The following is an 18,397-nucleotide window of genomic DNA, read 5'->3' as shown; positions in this document are numbered from 1 at the left end:
AGTGGGTTAAACTTCACCCCGTGTGAACTGGAAGCGATCTCTGTTGCCTCACAGAGTCGCACTGTACACAAAACTATTACCCTAACTATGGGTTGTGCTTGCTCTGGAACTCTTCTGTGCTAACCGCACACATGAAGGAACCAGATGCTAAGCCAAGGCTAATTGCCCCCACTGACGCTAGCTGCCTGCCTGAGTGTACAGTCTCAAAGCTACAGCCTCACACCACATATGTATAGAGTGGTATAGTATCCACTAGCATAAGCCAAACACATTTGATACTAGCACATGGCCGTGCGGCCATGCGAACCTTTAATAGTTGCAGCTCTTCAAGACCTTCCTGGTGGACCAATAGGAGCTGCTACAGGGCCTGAGCGTGTGACCCCTGACCTCCAATGAGAGGTCCTCCCGTGGGCATGCTCAGTGCGTGAAAAGCAGGACTTGGTCCCAGAAAAGCCTGCTTGCCGCTGACCAGTGCTGGCTACAATGGCAGAGCCTGGAAAGGCAACAGTAACTGTTTGCACAGTATCAGTCTGAGTCAGACGCTGGGACCGACGTCTCCGCTGAGCAGGTTCCACTGCGGCTGGAGGAGAATGGGAGACCATATCAAACATGATTTGAGATTCCCCCTGTGTATATACAGTGGGTACAGAAAGTATTCAGACCCCTTTTTCTGATTCAATTCTGTTGCAAATTTATTAAAAAAGAAAAACTGAAATATCACATGGTCAAAAGTATTCAAACCCTTTGCTTAGTATTGAGTAGAAGCACCTTTTGAGCTAGTACAGCCATGAGTCTTCTTGGAAATAACGCAACAAGTTTTTCACACCTGGATTTGGGGATCCTCTGCCCTTCTTCCTTGCAAATCCTCTCCAATTCCGTTAGGATGGATAGTGAACATTGGTGGACGGCCATTTTCAGGTCTCTCCAGAGATGCTTAACTGGATTTAGGTCAGGGCTCTGGCAGGGCCAGTCGAGAATGGTCACAGAGTTGTTCTGAAGCCACTCCTTTGTTATTTTAGCTGTGTGCTTAGGATCATTGTCTTGTTGGAAGGTGAACCTTCAGCCAAGTCTGAGGTCCAGAGCACTCTGGAAGAGGTTTTCATCCAGGATATCTCTGTACTTGGCCGCATTCATTTTTCCTTCAATGGAAACCAGTCGTCCTATCCCTGCAGCCGAAAAACACCCCCACCACCATGTTTCACTGTTGGGATTGTATTGGGCAGATGATGAGCAGTGCTTGGTTTTCTCCACACATACTGCTTAGAATTATCACCAAAAAGGTTTATCTTCGTCTCATCAGACCAGAGAATCTGATTTCTCATAGTCTGGGAGTCCTTCATGTGTTTTTTAGCAAACTTTATGCAGGCTTTCATATGTCTTGCACTGAGGAGAGGCTTCTGTCCGGCCAATCTGCCATAAAGGCCCGGCTGGTGGAGGGCGGCAGTGACAGTTGACTTTGTGGAACTTTCTCCCATCTCACTACTGCATCTCTGGAGCTCAGCCACAGTGATTTTGACGTTCTTCTTTACCTCTCTCACCAAAGGCTTTTCTCCCACGATTGCTCAGTTTGGCTGGACGGCCAGGTCTTCAAAGACTTCTGGTGGTCCCAAACTTCTTACATTTAAGGATTATGGAGGCCACTGTGCTTTTAGGAACCTTGAGTGCTGCAGAAATTCTGTGGTACCCTTGGCCAGATCTGTGCCTTGCCACAATTCTGTCTCTGAGCTCCTTGGCCAGTTCCTTTGGCCTCATGATTCTCATTGGTCTGACATGCACTGTGAGCTGTGAGGTCTTATATAGACAGGTGTGCGCCTTTCCAAATCAAGTCCTATCAGTTTAATTAAACACAGATGGAGGAATAGAACCATCTCAAGGAGGATCACAAAGAAATGGACAGCATGTGACTCAAATATGAGTGTCTGAGCAAAGGGTCTGAATACTTATGACCATGTGATATTTCAGTTTTTCTTTTTTATTACATTTACAAAAATTTCTACATTTCTGTTTTTTTCAGTCAAGATTGGGTGCAGAGTGTACATTAATGAGAAAAAATGAACTTTTTTAATTTACCAAATGGCTGCAATGAAACAAAGAGTGAAAGCGCAGAAGCGCAGCAGAACTCCTTTGTGGAATCCTGATGTAGGTTTTGTTTTTGTGTCGACAGCACAACTGTCTGATATGAGCCGTAAAATGGAACCTCTACTTCTTGTGTATTTCTGTGGGTCAACACTAGGAGGCGCTGGTTGTTTGTTTTTCTACGGTAATTCTGGCATTGACATTTAATTTATTCTTACGGCTTTTACAGTGTAGGGTCAATATATTTTATATATTCACAGACACAGTAATGGAAAATATGGTTATTTAAAAAATATATAACTTTGAGTTTATTGGATTAGCAGAGTGGGTGATTCAAATCTTTACATATTTTAAAACTTTTTTTTACTCTATTTTTAGGTTCTTTTGGGACTAGAACCTGTGATCATCTGATAGCTTGTTCTTTACATGGCAATGCCACCAGTGACTTCCCAGATTACCATCATAAAAGCCACTTGGGGCCTTCAACAGGACCACGGCTGCCATAGCAATATATCATTCTAATTTTGAAAGCGGTTAAAGTCCAACTTATGATTATATAAAATCAATTATATAAAAAGGGACCAAAACATTATATCTACCCCAAGATGGTAGCATTAAAAATTGCAGATTGGAATGCAAAAATAATTGCCTTTTACCATGAAAAAAATTAAAAAGTTCTGGGTCATAAAAAAAAAACACAGCACAATCCAAATTTGCCTTTTAACAAAGTTCAGAATTTTTTAAGCCGTTAAAACAGTAAAATTACTAAATATATCAAAAATAGAAAAACAGAGTTAAATACGGTACTCACCACACTGTGCTAAAAAATCTTTTATTTAGAAAAATTGCAATTCCATTGGTGAGAGTAACACAGTCACTGCTGCTGTGTCCCAGGAAATTGTACTTTTCATAAATAATAGAAGCTTTTTCACCACAGTTTGGTGAGTTCCACATTTTACTCATATTTTCTATTTTTCATATGTGGTTATATTATATACTGCGCACCAAATTCCAAACCCCTGTCGTTTTGAAAATAAAATGAGGGGAGAGATGATTTTGCTGACATTAGGAACTGACACTCTACTGAAGAAAAAGAGGACTCCGCTGACCATAAGAGCTTACACTCTACAGGAGAGAGAGATGACCCTACTGACCATAAGAGCTTACACTCTACAGGAGAGAGAGGACTCCACTGACCATAAGATCTTACACTCTACAGGAGAGAGAAGACCCCACTGACCATAAGTGCTTACACTCTATAGGAGAGAGGACCCCACTGACCATAAGATCTTACACTATACAGGAGACAGGGGACCCCACTGACCATAAGTGCTTACACTCTACAGGAGAGAGAGGACCCCACTGACCATAAGTGCTTACACTCTACAGGAGAGAGAGGACTCCACTGACCATAAGATCTTACACTCTACAGGAGAGAGAGGACCCCACTGACCATAAGAGCTTACACTCTACAGGAGAGAGAGGACCCCACTGACCATAAGATCTTACACTCTACAGGAGAGAGAGGACCCCACTGACCATAAGTGCTTACCCTCTACTGGAGAAAGAGAGGACTCCGCTGACCATAAGAGCTTACACTCTACAGGAGAGAGAGATGACCCTACTGACCATAAGAGCTTACACTCTACAGGAGAGAGAGGACCCCATTGACCATAAGAGCTTACACTCTACAGGAGAAAGAGAGGACTCCACTTACATAAAAGCTTACATTCTACAGGAAAAAATGCTTTCCCAGTGACTCTGAAAATAGAAAACGACCCTACTGTACAAACTGTAATCTGTCAGGATGACCCCTCTGCTAACCATTATTATACAATATGTGATATTCTGCTAGATGTCATAGCTGCAAGGTATTATGGGAAGGTCCACGCAGCCACACTAAAATACATTATCCAAATCTCTGAGGCTAGTGTGAGTAATGGTAACAGGCAAAGTTTTTTTTCCGCAAATTGCAAATCAAATTTCCAAATATTCGAATTCAGGTGAAACTGTGAATTTCAGGAAATTGAAATAAGACTAGGTTCACCGCAAATCTATCTGCTCATCTCTAAACACAATGTTTGTAATGACGTTTGGTATCTTGCTGCCTGGTCAATTTTATTCCTGATGGGAGAATAAAATTATTTTGTTCTTGGAATGAGAGGAGGAAGCAAAGCAGGTAAAAAAAATTAATAATGGTCAAGTCTTGAAAGGGTTAGAGGTTTCACATACAATAGATAACAAGAATATATATTACACTTCTGTAATGCGGGTATTTCCTACATCTTCTCTTTCTTGGCACAGATCATTAGGAGGTTCCTCTAAGGCTCGTTCTAGCCTAGAGGGGATTGTCCTGAGGAAACATTGTTGGAAATCTTGTCCCATAAATACATATATTATTGGATTCATGCAACTGTTAAGATAAGCAAGGCTGGTAATAATAGTGTCTAATATAACGAGTAAAATATAATCTACATAATACCAGGGTGTTAGTGGCCAGATGTAATATGGAAACCAGCAGATGAAAAAACACAATATAACAGCTGTGATGATCCTAGAGGATCTCTGAGATCTCTGAGATCTCATACTTTTTCTAAGTTTGTAGAAAATGGTAACATAAGTGGTGAAGATGATAAGAAAAGGGATCACAAACATTATAACAAATCTGATCAGCTGAATGGTCTGTCTTAACTCACTGTTATAAAGAAATATAATATCACCCAATAAACAAGTTACAACTAAGCTCTGTCCCCAAATGATGGCTGCAGTGATTCTCACCAGTTTACAAGTTCTGTGAACTTTGGCCCAAAATGGCCACATGACGGAGACCCAGCGGTCAATACTCATGGCTGTCAGAAGAAGAACACTGGCGCTCATGTTTACAGTAAACATAAACATGTTCACTATGACATATTCAGTTTCAATGTCATATGAGAAATATCTTGCCCACTCAGCAATTCTTACAGGCAGAGATGCACAGCACAGGAAGTCCGCGATGGCCAAGTTGAGGAACCACACGGCACTAATTGTCTTCTTCATCCTGAATCCGGCAATCCAGATGACTAATCCATTACCGATAATCCCGAGAACAAAAACAATACTGTTTAAAGTAACTGATATCTTCTGAATATTCTCCACAAAAATCCTTTCCTCGGAGAATTCATCAGATAACCTGAGAAGACAGGATAGGGTAGACACTAGGGAAATTGCAAATTTAGAATTTCATTAAATTACTGTCTTGTATAAAGGAGGCACATGGAGGATGGGGGCTGACTTCAATACTGGCACACATTGTGGTGCTAGAGGTCACACCATCATATTCCTCATATTGTAGAACAGGAAGTCACATGTCTCATTGTTTCCCTTGGTTTTATTTGCCCTGAAAAACCTTAGGAACCTTTTGCAATTGTTATGAACAACTATGGGAAAAGTAATCTGCAATACATATGACTGTATATCCATGAGCCTAGAGTGATAAATGAGAGCTCGTACCTACAGATATCTCCATTCTGAACATTCCACAAACTTTAACCCCTTCATGACCCAGCCTATTTTGACCTTAATGACCTGGCCATATTTTGCAATTCTGAACAGTGTCCATTTATGAGGTAATAACTCAGGAACGCTTCAACGGATCCTAGCGGTTCTGAGAAAATTTTTTCGTGACATATTGGGTTTCATGTTAGTGGTAAATTTAGGTCGATAATTTCTGCGTTTATTTGTGAAAAAAATGGAAATTTGGCGAAAATTTTGAAAATTTCGCAATTTTCACATTTTGAATTTTTATTCTGTTAAACCAGAGAGTTATGTGACACAACATAGTTAATAAATAACATTTCCCACATGTCTACTTTACATCAGCACAATTTTGGAAACAAAATTTTTTTTTGCTAGGAAGTTATAAGGGTTAAAATTTGACCAGTGATTTCTCATTTTTACAACAAAATTTACAAAACCATTTTTTTTAGGGACCACCTCACATTTGAAGTCAGTTTGAGGGTTCTATATGGCTGAAAATACCCAAAAGTGACACCATTCTAAAAACTGCACCCCTCAAGGTGCTCAAAACCACATTCAAGAAGTTTATTAACCCTTCAGGTGTTTCACAACAGCAGAAGCAACATGGAGGGAAAAAGTGAACATTTAACTTTTTAGTCACAAAAATGATCTTTTAGCAACAATTTTTTTATTTTCCCAAGGGTAAAAGGAGAAACTGGACAATGAACTTTGCTGTCCAATTTGTCCTGAGTAAGCTGATACCTCATATGTGGGGGTAAACCACTGTTTGGGCGCACGGCAGGGCTTGGAAGGGAAGGAGCGCCATTTGACTTTTTGAATGAGAAATTGGCTCCAATCTTTAGCAGACACCATGTCACGTTTGGAGAACCCCGTGTGCCTAAACATTGGAGCTCCCCCACAAGTGACCCTATTTTGGAAACTAGATGCCCCAAGGAACTTATCTAGATGCATAGTGAGCACTTTAAACCCCCAGGTGCTTCACAAATTGATCCATAAAAATGAAAAAGTACTTTTTTTTCACAAAAATTTTTTTAGCCTCAATTTTTCATTTTCACATGGGCAACAGGATAAAATGGATCCTAAAATTTGTTGGGCAATTTCTCCTGAGTATGCTGATACCTCACATGTGGGGGTAAACCACTGTTTGGGCGCACGGCAAGGCTCAGAAGGGAAGGTGCGCCATTTGACTTTTTGAATGGAAAATTAGCTCCAATCGTTAGCAGACACCATGTCGCATTTGGAGAGCCCCTGTGTGCCTAAACATTGGAGCTCCCCCACAAGTGACCCTATTTTGGAAACTAGACTGCCCAAGGAACTTATCTAGATGCATAATGAGCACTTTAAACCCCCAGGTGCTTCACAGAAGTTTATAACGCAGAGCCGTGAAAAAATAATAAATTTTTCTTTCCTCAAAAATGATATTTTAGCACGGAATTTTTTATTTTCCCAAGGGTAACAGGAGAAATTTGACCCCAAAGGTTGTTGTCCAGTTTCTCCTGAGTACGCTGATACCCCATATGTGGGGGTAAACCACTGTTTGGGCACATGCTGGGGCTCGGAAGTGAAGTAGTGACATTTTGAAATGCAGACTTTGATGGAATGCTCTGCTGGCGTCACGTTGCGTTTTCAGAGCCCCTGATGTGCCTAAACAGTAGAAACCCCCCACAAGTGACCCCATTTTGGAAACTAGATCTCCAAAGGAACTTATCTAGATGTGTGGTGAGCACTTTGAACCCCCAAGTGCTTCACAGAAGTTTATAACACAGAGCCGTGAAAATAATAAATATGTTTTCTTTCCTCAAAAATAATTTTTTAGCCCATAATTGTTTAATTTTCCCAAGGGTAACAGGAGACATTTGACCCCAAAAGTTGTTGTCCAGTTTCTCCTGAGTATGCTGATACCCCATATGTGGGGGTAAACCACTGTTTGGGCACATGACGGGGCTCGGAAGTGAAGTAGTGACGTTTTGAAATGCAGACTTTGATGGAATGCTCTGCGGGCATCACGTTGCGTTTGCAGAGCCCCTGATGTGCCTAAACAGTAGAAACCCCCACACGTGAACCCATTTTGGAAACTAGACCCCCAAAGGAACTTATCTAGATGTGTGGTGAGCACTTTGAACCCCCAAGTGCTTCACAGAAGTTTATAACGCAGAGCTGTGAAAATAAAAAATAATTTTTTTTTCCTCAAAAATAATTTTTTAGCCCGCAATTTTTTATTTTCCCAAGGGTTACAGGAGAAATTGGACCCCAAAAGTTGTTGTCCAGTTTCTCCTGAGTACGCTGGTACCCCATATGTGGGGGTAAACCACTGTTTGGGCACACGTCGGAACTCGGAAGGGAGAGAGCACCATTTGACTTTTTCAACGCAAGATTGGCTGGAATTAATGGTGGCACCATATCACATTTGGAGACCCTGATGTGCCTAAACAGTGGAAACCCCTCAATTCTAACTCCAACACTAACCCCTACACACCCCTAACCCTAATCCCAACCCTAACCACAACCCTAACCCCAACACACCCCTAACCCTAGTCTTAACCCTAATTCCAACCCTAACTCTAATTCCAACCCTAACCCTAAGGCTATGTGCCCACGTTGCGAATTTGTGTGCGGATTTTTCGCATCGTTTTTGAAAAATCTGCAGGTTAAATGCACTGCGCTTTACCTGCAGATTTACCGCAGATTTCCAGTGTTTTTTGTGTGGATTTCACCTGCAGATTCCTATTATGGAGCAGGTGTAAAACGCTGCGGAATCCGCACAAAGAATTGACATGCGGCGGAAAATACAACGCAGCGTTTCCGCGCTGTATTTTCCGCGCCATGGGCACAGTGGATTTGGTTTTCCATAGGTTTACGTAGTACTGTAAACGTGAGGGAAAACTGCTACGAATCCGCAGCGAGCAATCCGCTGCGGATCCGCAGCCAAATCCGAACCGTGTGCACATAGCCTAATTCTAACCCTAATTCCAACCCTAGCCCTAATTGTAACCCTTTACCCTAATTCTAACCATAACCCTAATTCTAACCCTAGCCCTAAGTGCAACCCTAGCCCTAAGTGCAACCCTAACCCTAAGTGCAACCCTAACCCTAAGTGCAACCCTAACCCTAAGTGCAACCCTAAGTGCAACCCTATCCCTAAGTGCAACACTAAGTGCAAACCTATCCCTAAGTGCAACCCTAAGTGCAACCCTATCCCTAAGTGCAACCCTATCCCTAAGTGCAACCCTAGCCCTTAGTGCAACCCTAACCCTAAGTGCAACCCTAAGTGCAACCCTAACCCTAAGTGCAACCCTAACCCTAAGTGCAAACTTAGCCCTAAGTGCAACCCTAACCCTAAGTGCAACCCTAACTCTAAGTGCAACCCAAAGTGCAACCCTAAGTGCAACCCTATCCCTAAGTGCAACCCCAACCCTAAGTGCAACCCTAGCCCTAAGTGCAACCCTAACCCTAAGTGCAACCCTAGCCCTAAGTGCAACCCTAGACCTAAGTGCAACCCTAACCCTAAGTGCAACCCTAACCCTAAGTGCAACCCTAACCCTAAGTGCAACCCTAACCCGAAGTGCAACCTTAGCCCTAAGTGCAACCCTAACCCTAAGTGCAACCCTAACTCTAAGTGCAACCCTAAGTGCAACCCTAACCCTAAGTGCAACCCTAAGTGCAACCCTATCCCTAAGTGCAACCCTATCCCTAAGTGCAACCCAAGCCCTAAGTGCAACCCTAAGTGCAACCCTAGCCCTAAGTGCAACCCTAAGTGCAACCCTAACCCTAAGTGCAACCCTAAGTGCAACCCTAACCCTAAATGCAACCCTAAGTGCAACCCTAACCCTAAGTGCAACCCTAACCCTAAATGCAACCCTAACCCTAAGTGCAACCCTAACCCTAAGTGCAACCCTAACCCTACCCCTAACCCTAATGGAAAAACAAAAATAAATATAATTTCTGTATTTTATTATTGTCCCTACCTATGGGGGTGATAAAGGGGGAGGTTATTTACTATTTTTTTTATTTTGATCGCTGTGATAGAACCTATCACAGCGATCAAAATGTACCTGGAAAGAATCTACCAGCCGGCAGATTCGGCGGGCGCATTGCGCATGCGCCCACCATTTTGGAAGATGGCGGCGCCCATGGAGAAGACCGAGGACACCGGGAGGGACGGAGAGGAGGAGATCAGTGGTGGTGGGGGGGGCAGATCGGGGTCTCCAGCCATGGCAGATGCTATTGCAGCATCGGCCATGGCTGGATTGTAATATTTCACCAATTTTCATAGGTGAAATATTACTGATTGCTCTGATTGGCTGTTTCACTTTCAACAGCCAATCAGAACGATCGTAGCCATGGGGGGGTGAAGCCACCCCCCCTGGGCTGAAGTACCACTCCCCCTGTCCCTGTAGGTTGGGTGAAATTGGAGTTAACCCTTTCACCCGGCCTGCAGGGATGCGATCATTCTGTGACACAGCATATGCGTCACAGGTCGGATTGGCACCGACTTTCATGATGCATACGCTGTGTCACAGGTCGGGAAGGGGTTAAACATTCCACAATATAAATGTAATAAACTATAGCACCAGGCCAGCAAATCCCTGACAGACTGCAATACACATCACAACCATTAGGTGACCACGTGGAAAGACACATAGCACAGACATCTCCATTCCCCCAAAAAACTGTAAGCAACTGAACTCCACGATTTTTTCTAAATAATATGTCACATAAAAAATGCATGTTTAGTACATAAAAACAATCATATTAATCAGTAGGATAAAACAAAATGGTTGGATAGATGATTTTTAAAACTTCCGACAGTCTGAAGCCACTGATTGGCTGTTTCAGTCATGTGCACATGTGCGGAACAGCGCGTCATCACTGCCGGACATATTCATAAGACCTTGATGGGAGCAACAAAGTGATGGCACAGGAGCAGAAGGGAATTACCAGGTAGGTATGAATTTATACAGTGCCAGTGATTTTTTATCTAATTATTTTATGACTTCTTCGTATAGAAAACTTTAGATTATTCCATATGCAAATTGTCTCTTCAGACTAGAACTCTAGTGCCACCTATTGGAAGTAGCAATCCTAAAAGTCAATATCAACCCTTTATCGAGCCTTAGGATAAAAGCCAAGCCAGAACCTCAATTTGTAGACATTGTGTTTCGGGATAATACCCCTCGTCAGTGCAAAGTATGAGATCTGGTTTGGCTGAGTGAGAGGTTTCTGATTGGGATTATTCCATGAACTTCAGTTAATAAAATGCTTTTATCTTATGTGGGATGTTTTATTTTTCTAAGGATTTTTTAATCTGTTCTTATGGCTGCATTACTATGAACACAGCCCAGTACATAGGATGAAACTGCGATTTATTTGAAATTATGTCCAGAGTTCAGAGTGATAGCCCATAATTAGGCTAGAATCACACAACCATTTGATATTTCTTCTAGAAGATCAGTCCGATTATGCTACTCACACTCTGATCAAATTCTAAAGCACCTTGGTAAGGACATGTTCAGATGTGACAGACTTGTTCTGCTGTGGATGGAGCAGATCTGGGCATGTCTGCTGCTTTCCATAGGATCTGATGCATACAAAAATAAAAAAATCTGCTCTATTTCCCTGTTTCTTCCCAATAAATGAATATCTCTGTCCAGCTCTGCTAACATCTGCGTTATTATACAGGAGCCACAATTCAGAGTCGAGTCCTCTGCACCACAGACACCACTGATGCCTGATGGACAACTCTGACGTGTAGAGGAGTTTGATGGGTTAACGAGAGTTTCCATAATTTTGGTAGAAATAATCGCACTGCAGATAGAGGATTTATCCCCATGAATACTGATGTAATCAGGGGTGGAGGCTCAGATATAGATGTGAATGAAGTCTGAACCAGGCGCGGACTGGGCCGGGTTGCAAAGGGGCATGTGCCCCCTGGGCCGGTCACCAAGCAGCTGATTCGGGCTGCTGGTGGCCGGCGCTGTGTTCTCTGTGTCCTGACAGCGGCCTCACAGTGGAGCAGACACGCCCCGTGCCCCCTGTGTGCGGCCGGCCGGCTGCTGAGGAAGAGGGAACACTGCTGCATGTAACTGCTGGAGATCTGCATGTGGGCGGCTCACACATCAGTGAGTACCTTCAGCTCTGTGTGCGGTGAGGAGATGGACGCTGCTGCTCACCTCCCGATAAGTCCGGGGCCGGTCCCTATAGTATCAGTGGCCGCTCTGCTGATGCTCACAGATATATTGCAGGAGACTGAACTTTCACCCTGTCAGTGCCAGGTCATCGGCTCCAGAGTTACCAGACTGCAGGAAAGTTCAGTCTCCTGCAATAAATCTCCCTATACTGAGAGTGAGCAGAGACTGTCTACAGAACCCAGCACTGGAGTGATCACGCCTGAACCTGGTGACTGGACATCACATGCTATATACATGGCCCTGTATATATACAGTGCATGTATGTCCTGGGCCAGGTGCAGGATTGATCCATCCAGTGTATATAACATTGTGTACCTGTGCCTATAGTATACCCCTATCGGGCGTAACTACAGAGGTTGCAGCGGGGCCCAGAGTGCTAAGGGGCCCCTAAGCACGCTGAGCTACAAAATGGGCCGCCGGCCCTCTAAATCCTCTGCACAGGCCCTGGTGCGTGCTCTCTTGGTGAACGCGCTGACCAAGGCCGTGGCGGCCCACATGAGCACGGCCCTCGTTCTTGCTTGCGTACATGGCTGCCGCCTTTGTCAGTGAGGGAAAACAGGAGAGCGCACGCACCAGGGCCTGTGCAAAGGTTTGAAAAGGCCGCCACCGCGCGCAGAGACGCCTGAGCCTTACTGTGTCTGACCCTTGCCAGAACCAGTGTCAGAGAACAGTGCTCTCCTCACCAATCCCCGGCCTGCATCTGCTCCACATCCTCCGCACCTCCGATGCTGGCTGGACAGTGGACCCTCCTCATCCTCCCCTGTCTCAGATGAGACCCAAGATGAAAACTTTTTTATGTATATGCAGCATTTGCAGTTTGACCTGTCTAATGTATATTGACTGTTGTATATGCAATATATAAGTGATACTGCGATTATATACCGCAGTAGCAGTATCACCTATATAATGTATGTACAGCAGTCTATATACATTATATAGGCGAAACTGCGGTACATACATTATATAGGTGATACCACTGTGTGTAATATACTGCGACCGCTGTGTATAGCCCATATAGGTCAGCCGCAGTGTATATGTGTGTGTGTGTGTATGTGTGTGTATATATATATGTATATATATATATATATATATATATATATATATATATATATACACACACAGAGCGCCTGGCCTATATGGGCTATACATAGCGGTCGCAGTATATTACACACAGTGGTATCACCTATATAATGTATGTACCGCAGTCGCAGTTTCACCTATATAATGTGTGAGTGTGTGTGTCTATGTATGTATGTGTATATATATATATGTGTGTGTGTGTCTATGTATGTGTGTGTGCATGTATGTGTGTATGTATGTGTATATATATGTGTGTGTATGTATATATATATATATAATATATATATATGTGTGTGTGTCTATGTATGTATGTGTTTGTGTGTATATACATATATATATGTGTGTGTCTGTATGTGTGTATGTGTGTGTGTGTAATTATGCGTGTCTATGTTGTATATATGTGTGTGTGTGTGTGTGTATATGTGTGTGTATGTATATATATATATATATATATATATATATATATTTATTATACACACCACTTATTTTTCGGATTATAAGAGGCTCCGGATTATAAGACGCACCCCAAATAATAAGAAAAAAATATTTTTTAATAAAATGGTGGTGCTTCTTATAATCCATGCGTCTTATTGCTTACTGGGAGTAGTGGGTGCAGTGAAGGGGGGTCTCAGGGTCGTTGCTGGAGGAGGCAGGAGTGGGGTGATGCTGCAGGCCAGGATGAGGGGGGCTCTGATGAGCGACGTGATGGTGTGGGGGGGTCTTGTGCTGGTGCATGTCCGATGCTGCTGCCGGGTGTCTCTGGGTGCCTGGCGGTTGCTGGCCGGTGCTGCGGGTGTCTCCAGGGCCCAGCAGTGCTGCGTGGGTGTCCGGCGCTGCCATTTTGCGACAGGCCAGAGCCCCGGAAATTCCACGGTTCCCTGTGTGTGTGCAGTGGACTCCGAGAATATGGCCAAGAATATGGGCTAATGAGTCCATTGCTTAAAGGGATTGTCTCCCACTAGGACAACCTCGTCTTAAACTGAATGTTCGGCCCCGATACATTAATAAAGCCTATACTCACCTGCCGTGCCGCGCCGTTCCCACAGTGGCTGTTATGTGGTGTTATGCCACATGTTGCCCGGAACCAATCAGTGCTGGTGTCACTGTCCCCGCCTTCAGACAAACTGAACATGAAGAGGAAGTGCAGGATGAGCTGCTTGATCCCGGACGTCCTCTTCATGTTCAGTTTGTGCGAAGATTGAGACAGTGACACCAGCACTGATTGGTTCCGGGCATCACATGTCATAACACCACATCACAGCCACTGTGGGAACGGCGCGGCACAGGAGGTGAGTATAGGCTTTATTAATTTATCGGGGCCGAACATTTAGGGGTTGTCCTAGTAGTGGACAAGCCCTTAAATATTTGGTGCTGCTCAGTTATATATATATTGCTTGCGTGGTGTAAATCTAAGTATCTGTGTATATACACTGCACAGTACCGCTCCTCCTGTCCTGTATATATACACTGCACAGTACCACTCCTCCTGTCCTGTATATATACACTGCACAGTACCACTCCTCCTGTATATATACACTGCACAGTACCACTCCTCCTGTCCTGTATATATACACTGCACAGTACCACTCCTCCTGTGTATATATACACTGCACAGTACCACTCCTCCTGTATATATACACTGCACAGTACCACTCCTCCTGTATATATACACTGCACAGTACCACTCCTCCTGTCCTGTATATATACACTGCACAGTACCACTCCTCCTGTATATATACACTGCACAGTACCACTCCTCCTGTATATACACTGCACAGTACCCTCCACCTGTCCTGTATATATACACTGCACAGTACCATTCCTCCTGTCCTGTATATATACACTGCACAGTACCACTCCTCCTGTATATATACACTGCACAGTACCACTCCTCCTGTATATACACTGCACAGTACCCTCCACCTGTCCTGTATATATACACTGCACAGTACCACTCCTCCTGTCCTGTATATATACACTGCACAGTACCACTCCTCCTGTCCTGTATATATACACTGCACAGTACCACTCCTCCTGTATATATACACTGCACAGTACCACTCCTCCTGTATATATACACTGCACAGTACCACTCCTCCTGTATATATACACTGCACAGTACCCTCCACCTGTCCTGTATATATACACTGCACAGTACCATTCCTCCTGCCAATCCTGTTCCTGTCCTGTTCTCGGATAGGCGACATTGGTCTTTGGGAGGGTTAATATTGGTTTATTATTTTCAGGAATACTATGGGAAAATAAAATATATATATATATATATTGGAAAACACATTTAAATGGATTATACCAAGTAATCCCCTTTCCCGAGAACTTTGTAGTTGCTGGGGTCCGACCGCTGGGACCCCCATGATCTCGAGAACCGGCGCTCTAAAGAAGCGATCAATCGTGGGCACTGTGGCGACATTCACACATAGCTCTTCAAATAACGCCTTTAAGAGGAGCGTTGAAGGGCACAACACAGTATAGGAAAATTCACTGATCGGGTGTGGGGGGAGTGTTAAGGTACCGTCACACTCAGCGACGCTGCAGCGATATAGACAACGAGCCGATCGCTGCAGCGTCGCTGTTTAGGTCGCTGTAGAGACGTCAAACACAGCAGCTCCAGAACGATGCAGGAGCGATCCTGTGACGTAACGGCGACTCATTTATCGTTCTCACAGGTCGTTAGCTCCATGTAAAACATTGCTGACATCGTTGCTTTTGATGTCAAACATGACGATACATGCCGACCTGACGACCAAATAAAGTTCTGGACTTCTAGCTCCGACCAGCGATATCACAGCAGGATCCAGATCGCTGCTGCGTGTCAAACACGACGAGATCGCTATCCAGGACGCTGCAACGTCACAGATCGCTAGCGATATCGTTGTAAAGTTGCTGAGTGTGAAGGTACCTTTATAGTCTGTGGGCTGGTGGGGTTTGTGTGGCATTGCTCCTTTTTTGTCCCAGTCCGGCCCTGGACAGCTCTGCAGGGAGGCTGCCATACTTTGTACTGGTTTTACTCCCTGCATATTGTGGGGCAGCTGAAGGGTTCAGGTAGCAGTGTCATCGCCCTGTGTTGTTCTGTAGCCCACATCCCCACACTGACTATATACAGTGGGCAACTAAGGGGTAGACAGCAGTTCCTTATGAATAGTAGGGTCAGTGGGTAAATGTGTCTACCTGTTTTACAATGGTATGGCCCAAATGTGAGCTGAGGTAAAACATTGCCAGAAGCTAAGAGGGACCAAGCTTTCTTCTCTCTAGCCTCTGACATGTCCATACACAGGCACTAATGCCCTCACACTTCTGCCAGTATGTACTGCCGTGTGTGTGGCAGTAGTTTTTCTAATAGTCTTATCACACCTGTCTGCCTTACTTCCTTGAGGAGGGACGGGAACCAAAGTTGACGTGTTCTAATATTGAAATCCCATTTCCCAGCTCTGGAAATTCACCACTTACGGTTGGAGGATTGGCAGTGATTGCATGGTTTAGAGGAGCACACTTCCATTTATAAGGGGTTGTCCCCGTCAGGCTGGGTTTACAGGAGGGATACCCTCCGCGAGGCTGGAGGTTGTGGTGCGTATACAGAATGTAAACTTCACTCTTGTGAACCCAGCCTACAACTAATTATGTAATGGTGCATGTATTACTAATGCAGATGACGTTTGCGTGTGTCGCCATTTCTAATTCATCTATATATTTTACTATATTATACTGCTCTGTAGTAAGCTCCGTTCTGCGCCCATATGTCTGTAGTAAGCTCCGTTCTGCTCCCATATGTCTGTAGTAGGCTCCGTTCTGCTCCCATATGTCTGTAGTAAGCTCTGTTCTGCTCCTATATCTCTATAGGAAGCTCTGTTCTGCTCCAATATCTCTGTAGTAAGCTCGGTTCTGCTCCCATATCTCTGTAGTAAGCTCGGTTCTGCTCCCATATCTCTGTAGTAAGCTCGGTTCTGCTCCCATATCTATGCAGCAAGCTCAGTTCTGTTCCCATATCTCTGTACCAGCCTGTTTTTAAAGCCTGTTATGTCTGCTGCTTTAATGCAATGGTCAGAGGTAAGCAGGGAAAAGGAGGGCCACCGCAACTCGAGGGCCACTGCCTTGTGATTGCCCCCCAGGCTGAAAAGTGCCAGCCAGCCCCTGGCTGTTATATACTGCACCAATCCTTTTATTTTGTGCTGCTCATCCAGGCCTACAACTTAAAGAATCCATCTCACCAAGAGATCCATAACGGAATGGACCATGTTCAAGGCAAGCGCCGTAATTTGTCCCAAACTTGCATCTGTCCCTTGACAGCTAAGGCTAGGCTCACCCTTGCATCAGGGTTTTCGTTAGCAAGCATGTCACAAACAGGCGCGGACTGGGCCGGGTTGCAAAGGGGCATGTGCCCCCCGGGCCGGTCACCAAGCAGCTGATTCGGGCTGCTGGTGGCCGGCGCTGTGTTCTCTGTGTCCTGACAGCGGCCTCACAGTGGAGCAGACACGCCCCGTGCCCCCTGTGTGCGGCCGGCCGGCTGCTGAGGAAGAGGGAACACTGCTGCATGTAACTGCTGGAGATCTGCATGTGGGCGGCTCACACATCAGTGAGTACCTTCAGCTCTGTGTACGGTGAGGAGATGGACGCTGCTGCTCACCTCCCGATAAGTCCGGGGCCGGTCCCTATAGTATCAGTGGCCGCTCTGCTGATGCTCACAGATTTATTGCAGGAGACTGAACTTTCACCCTGTCAGTGCCAGGTCATCGGCTCCAGAGTTACCAGACTGCAGGAAAGTTCAGTCTCCTGCAATAAATCTCCCTATACTGAGAGTGAGCAGAGACTGTCTACAGAACCCAGCACTGGAGTGATCACGCCTGAACCTGGTGACTGGACATCACATGCTATATACATGGCCCTGTATATATACAGTGCATGTATGTCCTGGGCCAGGTGCAGGATTGATCCATCCAGTGTATATAACATTGTGTACCTGTGCCTATAGTATACCCCTATCGGGCGTAACTACAGAGGTTGCAGCGGGGCCCAGAGTGCTAAGGGGCCCCTAAGCACGCTGAGCTACAAAATGGGCCGCCGGCTCTCTAAATCCTCTGCACAGGCCATGGTGCGTGCTCTCTTGGTGAACGCGCTGTCCAAGGCCGTGGCGGCCCACATGAGCACAGCCCTCGTTCTTGCTTGCGTACATGGCTGCCGCCTTTGTCAGTGAGGGAAAACAGGAGAGCGCACGCACCAGGGCCTGTGCAAAGGTTTGAAAAGGCCGCCACCGCGCGCAGAGACGCCTGAGCCTTACTGTGTCTGACCCTTGCCAGAACCAGTGTCAGAGAACAGTGCTCTCCTCACCAATCCCCGGCCTGCATCTGCTCCACATCCTCCGCACCTCCGATGCTGACTGGACAGTGGACCCTCCTCATCCTCCCCTGTCTCAGATGAGACCCAAGATGAAAACTTTTTTATGTATATGCAGCATTTGCAGTTTGACCTGTCTAATGTATATTGACTGTTGTATATGCAATATATAAGTGATACTGCGATTA

General features: G+C 44.9%; 1 protein-coding gene across 1 annotated transcript in view; it reads right to left on the bottom strand.

Moving 5' to 3' along the window:
* Window positions 1-4,329: 4,329 nt before the first annotated feature.
* LOC143768676 (C3a anaphylatoxin chemotactic receptor-like) overlaps window positions 4,330-18,397 on the bottom strand; it is a 27,527-nt gene continuing 13,459 nt past the window's right edge. Inside the window, exon 3 of the mRNA XM_077257318.1 lies at window positions 4,330-5,248. Coding sequence (XP_077113433.1) covers window positions 4,330-5,248 — 919 coding nt within the window. The remainder of the gene's footprint in view (window positions 5,249-18,397) is intronic.

This window comes from Ranitomeya variabilis, chromosome 4 (assembly GCF_051348905.1).
Source record: "Ranitomeya variabilis isolate aRanVar5 chromosome 4, aRanVar5.hap1, whole genome shotgun sequence".
In the NCBI taxonomy this organism is placed as follows: Eukaryota; Metazoa; Chordata; class Amphibia; order Anura; family Dendrobatidae; genus Ranitomeya; species Ranitomeya variabilis.
Note: the sequence above shows the minus strand (reverse complement) of the source record. Positions and strands in the feature narration are given on the sequence as shown.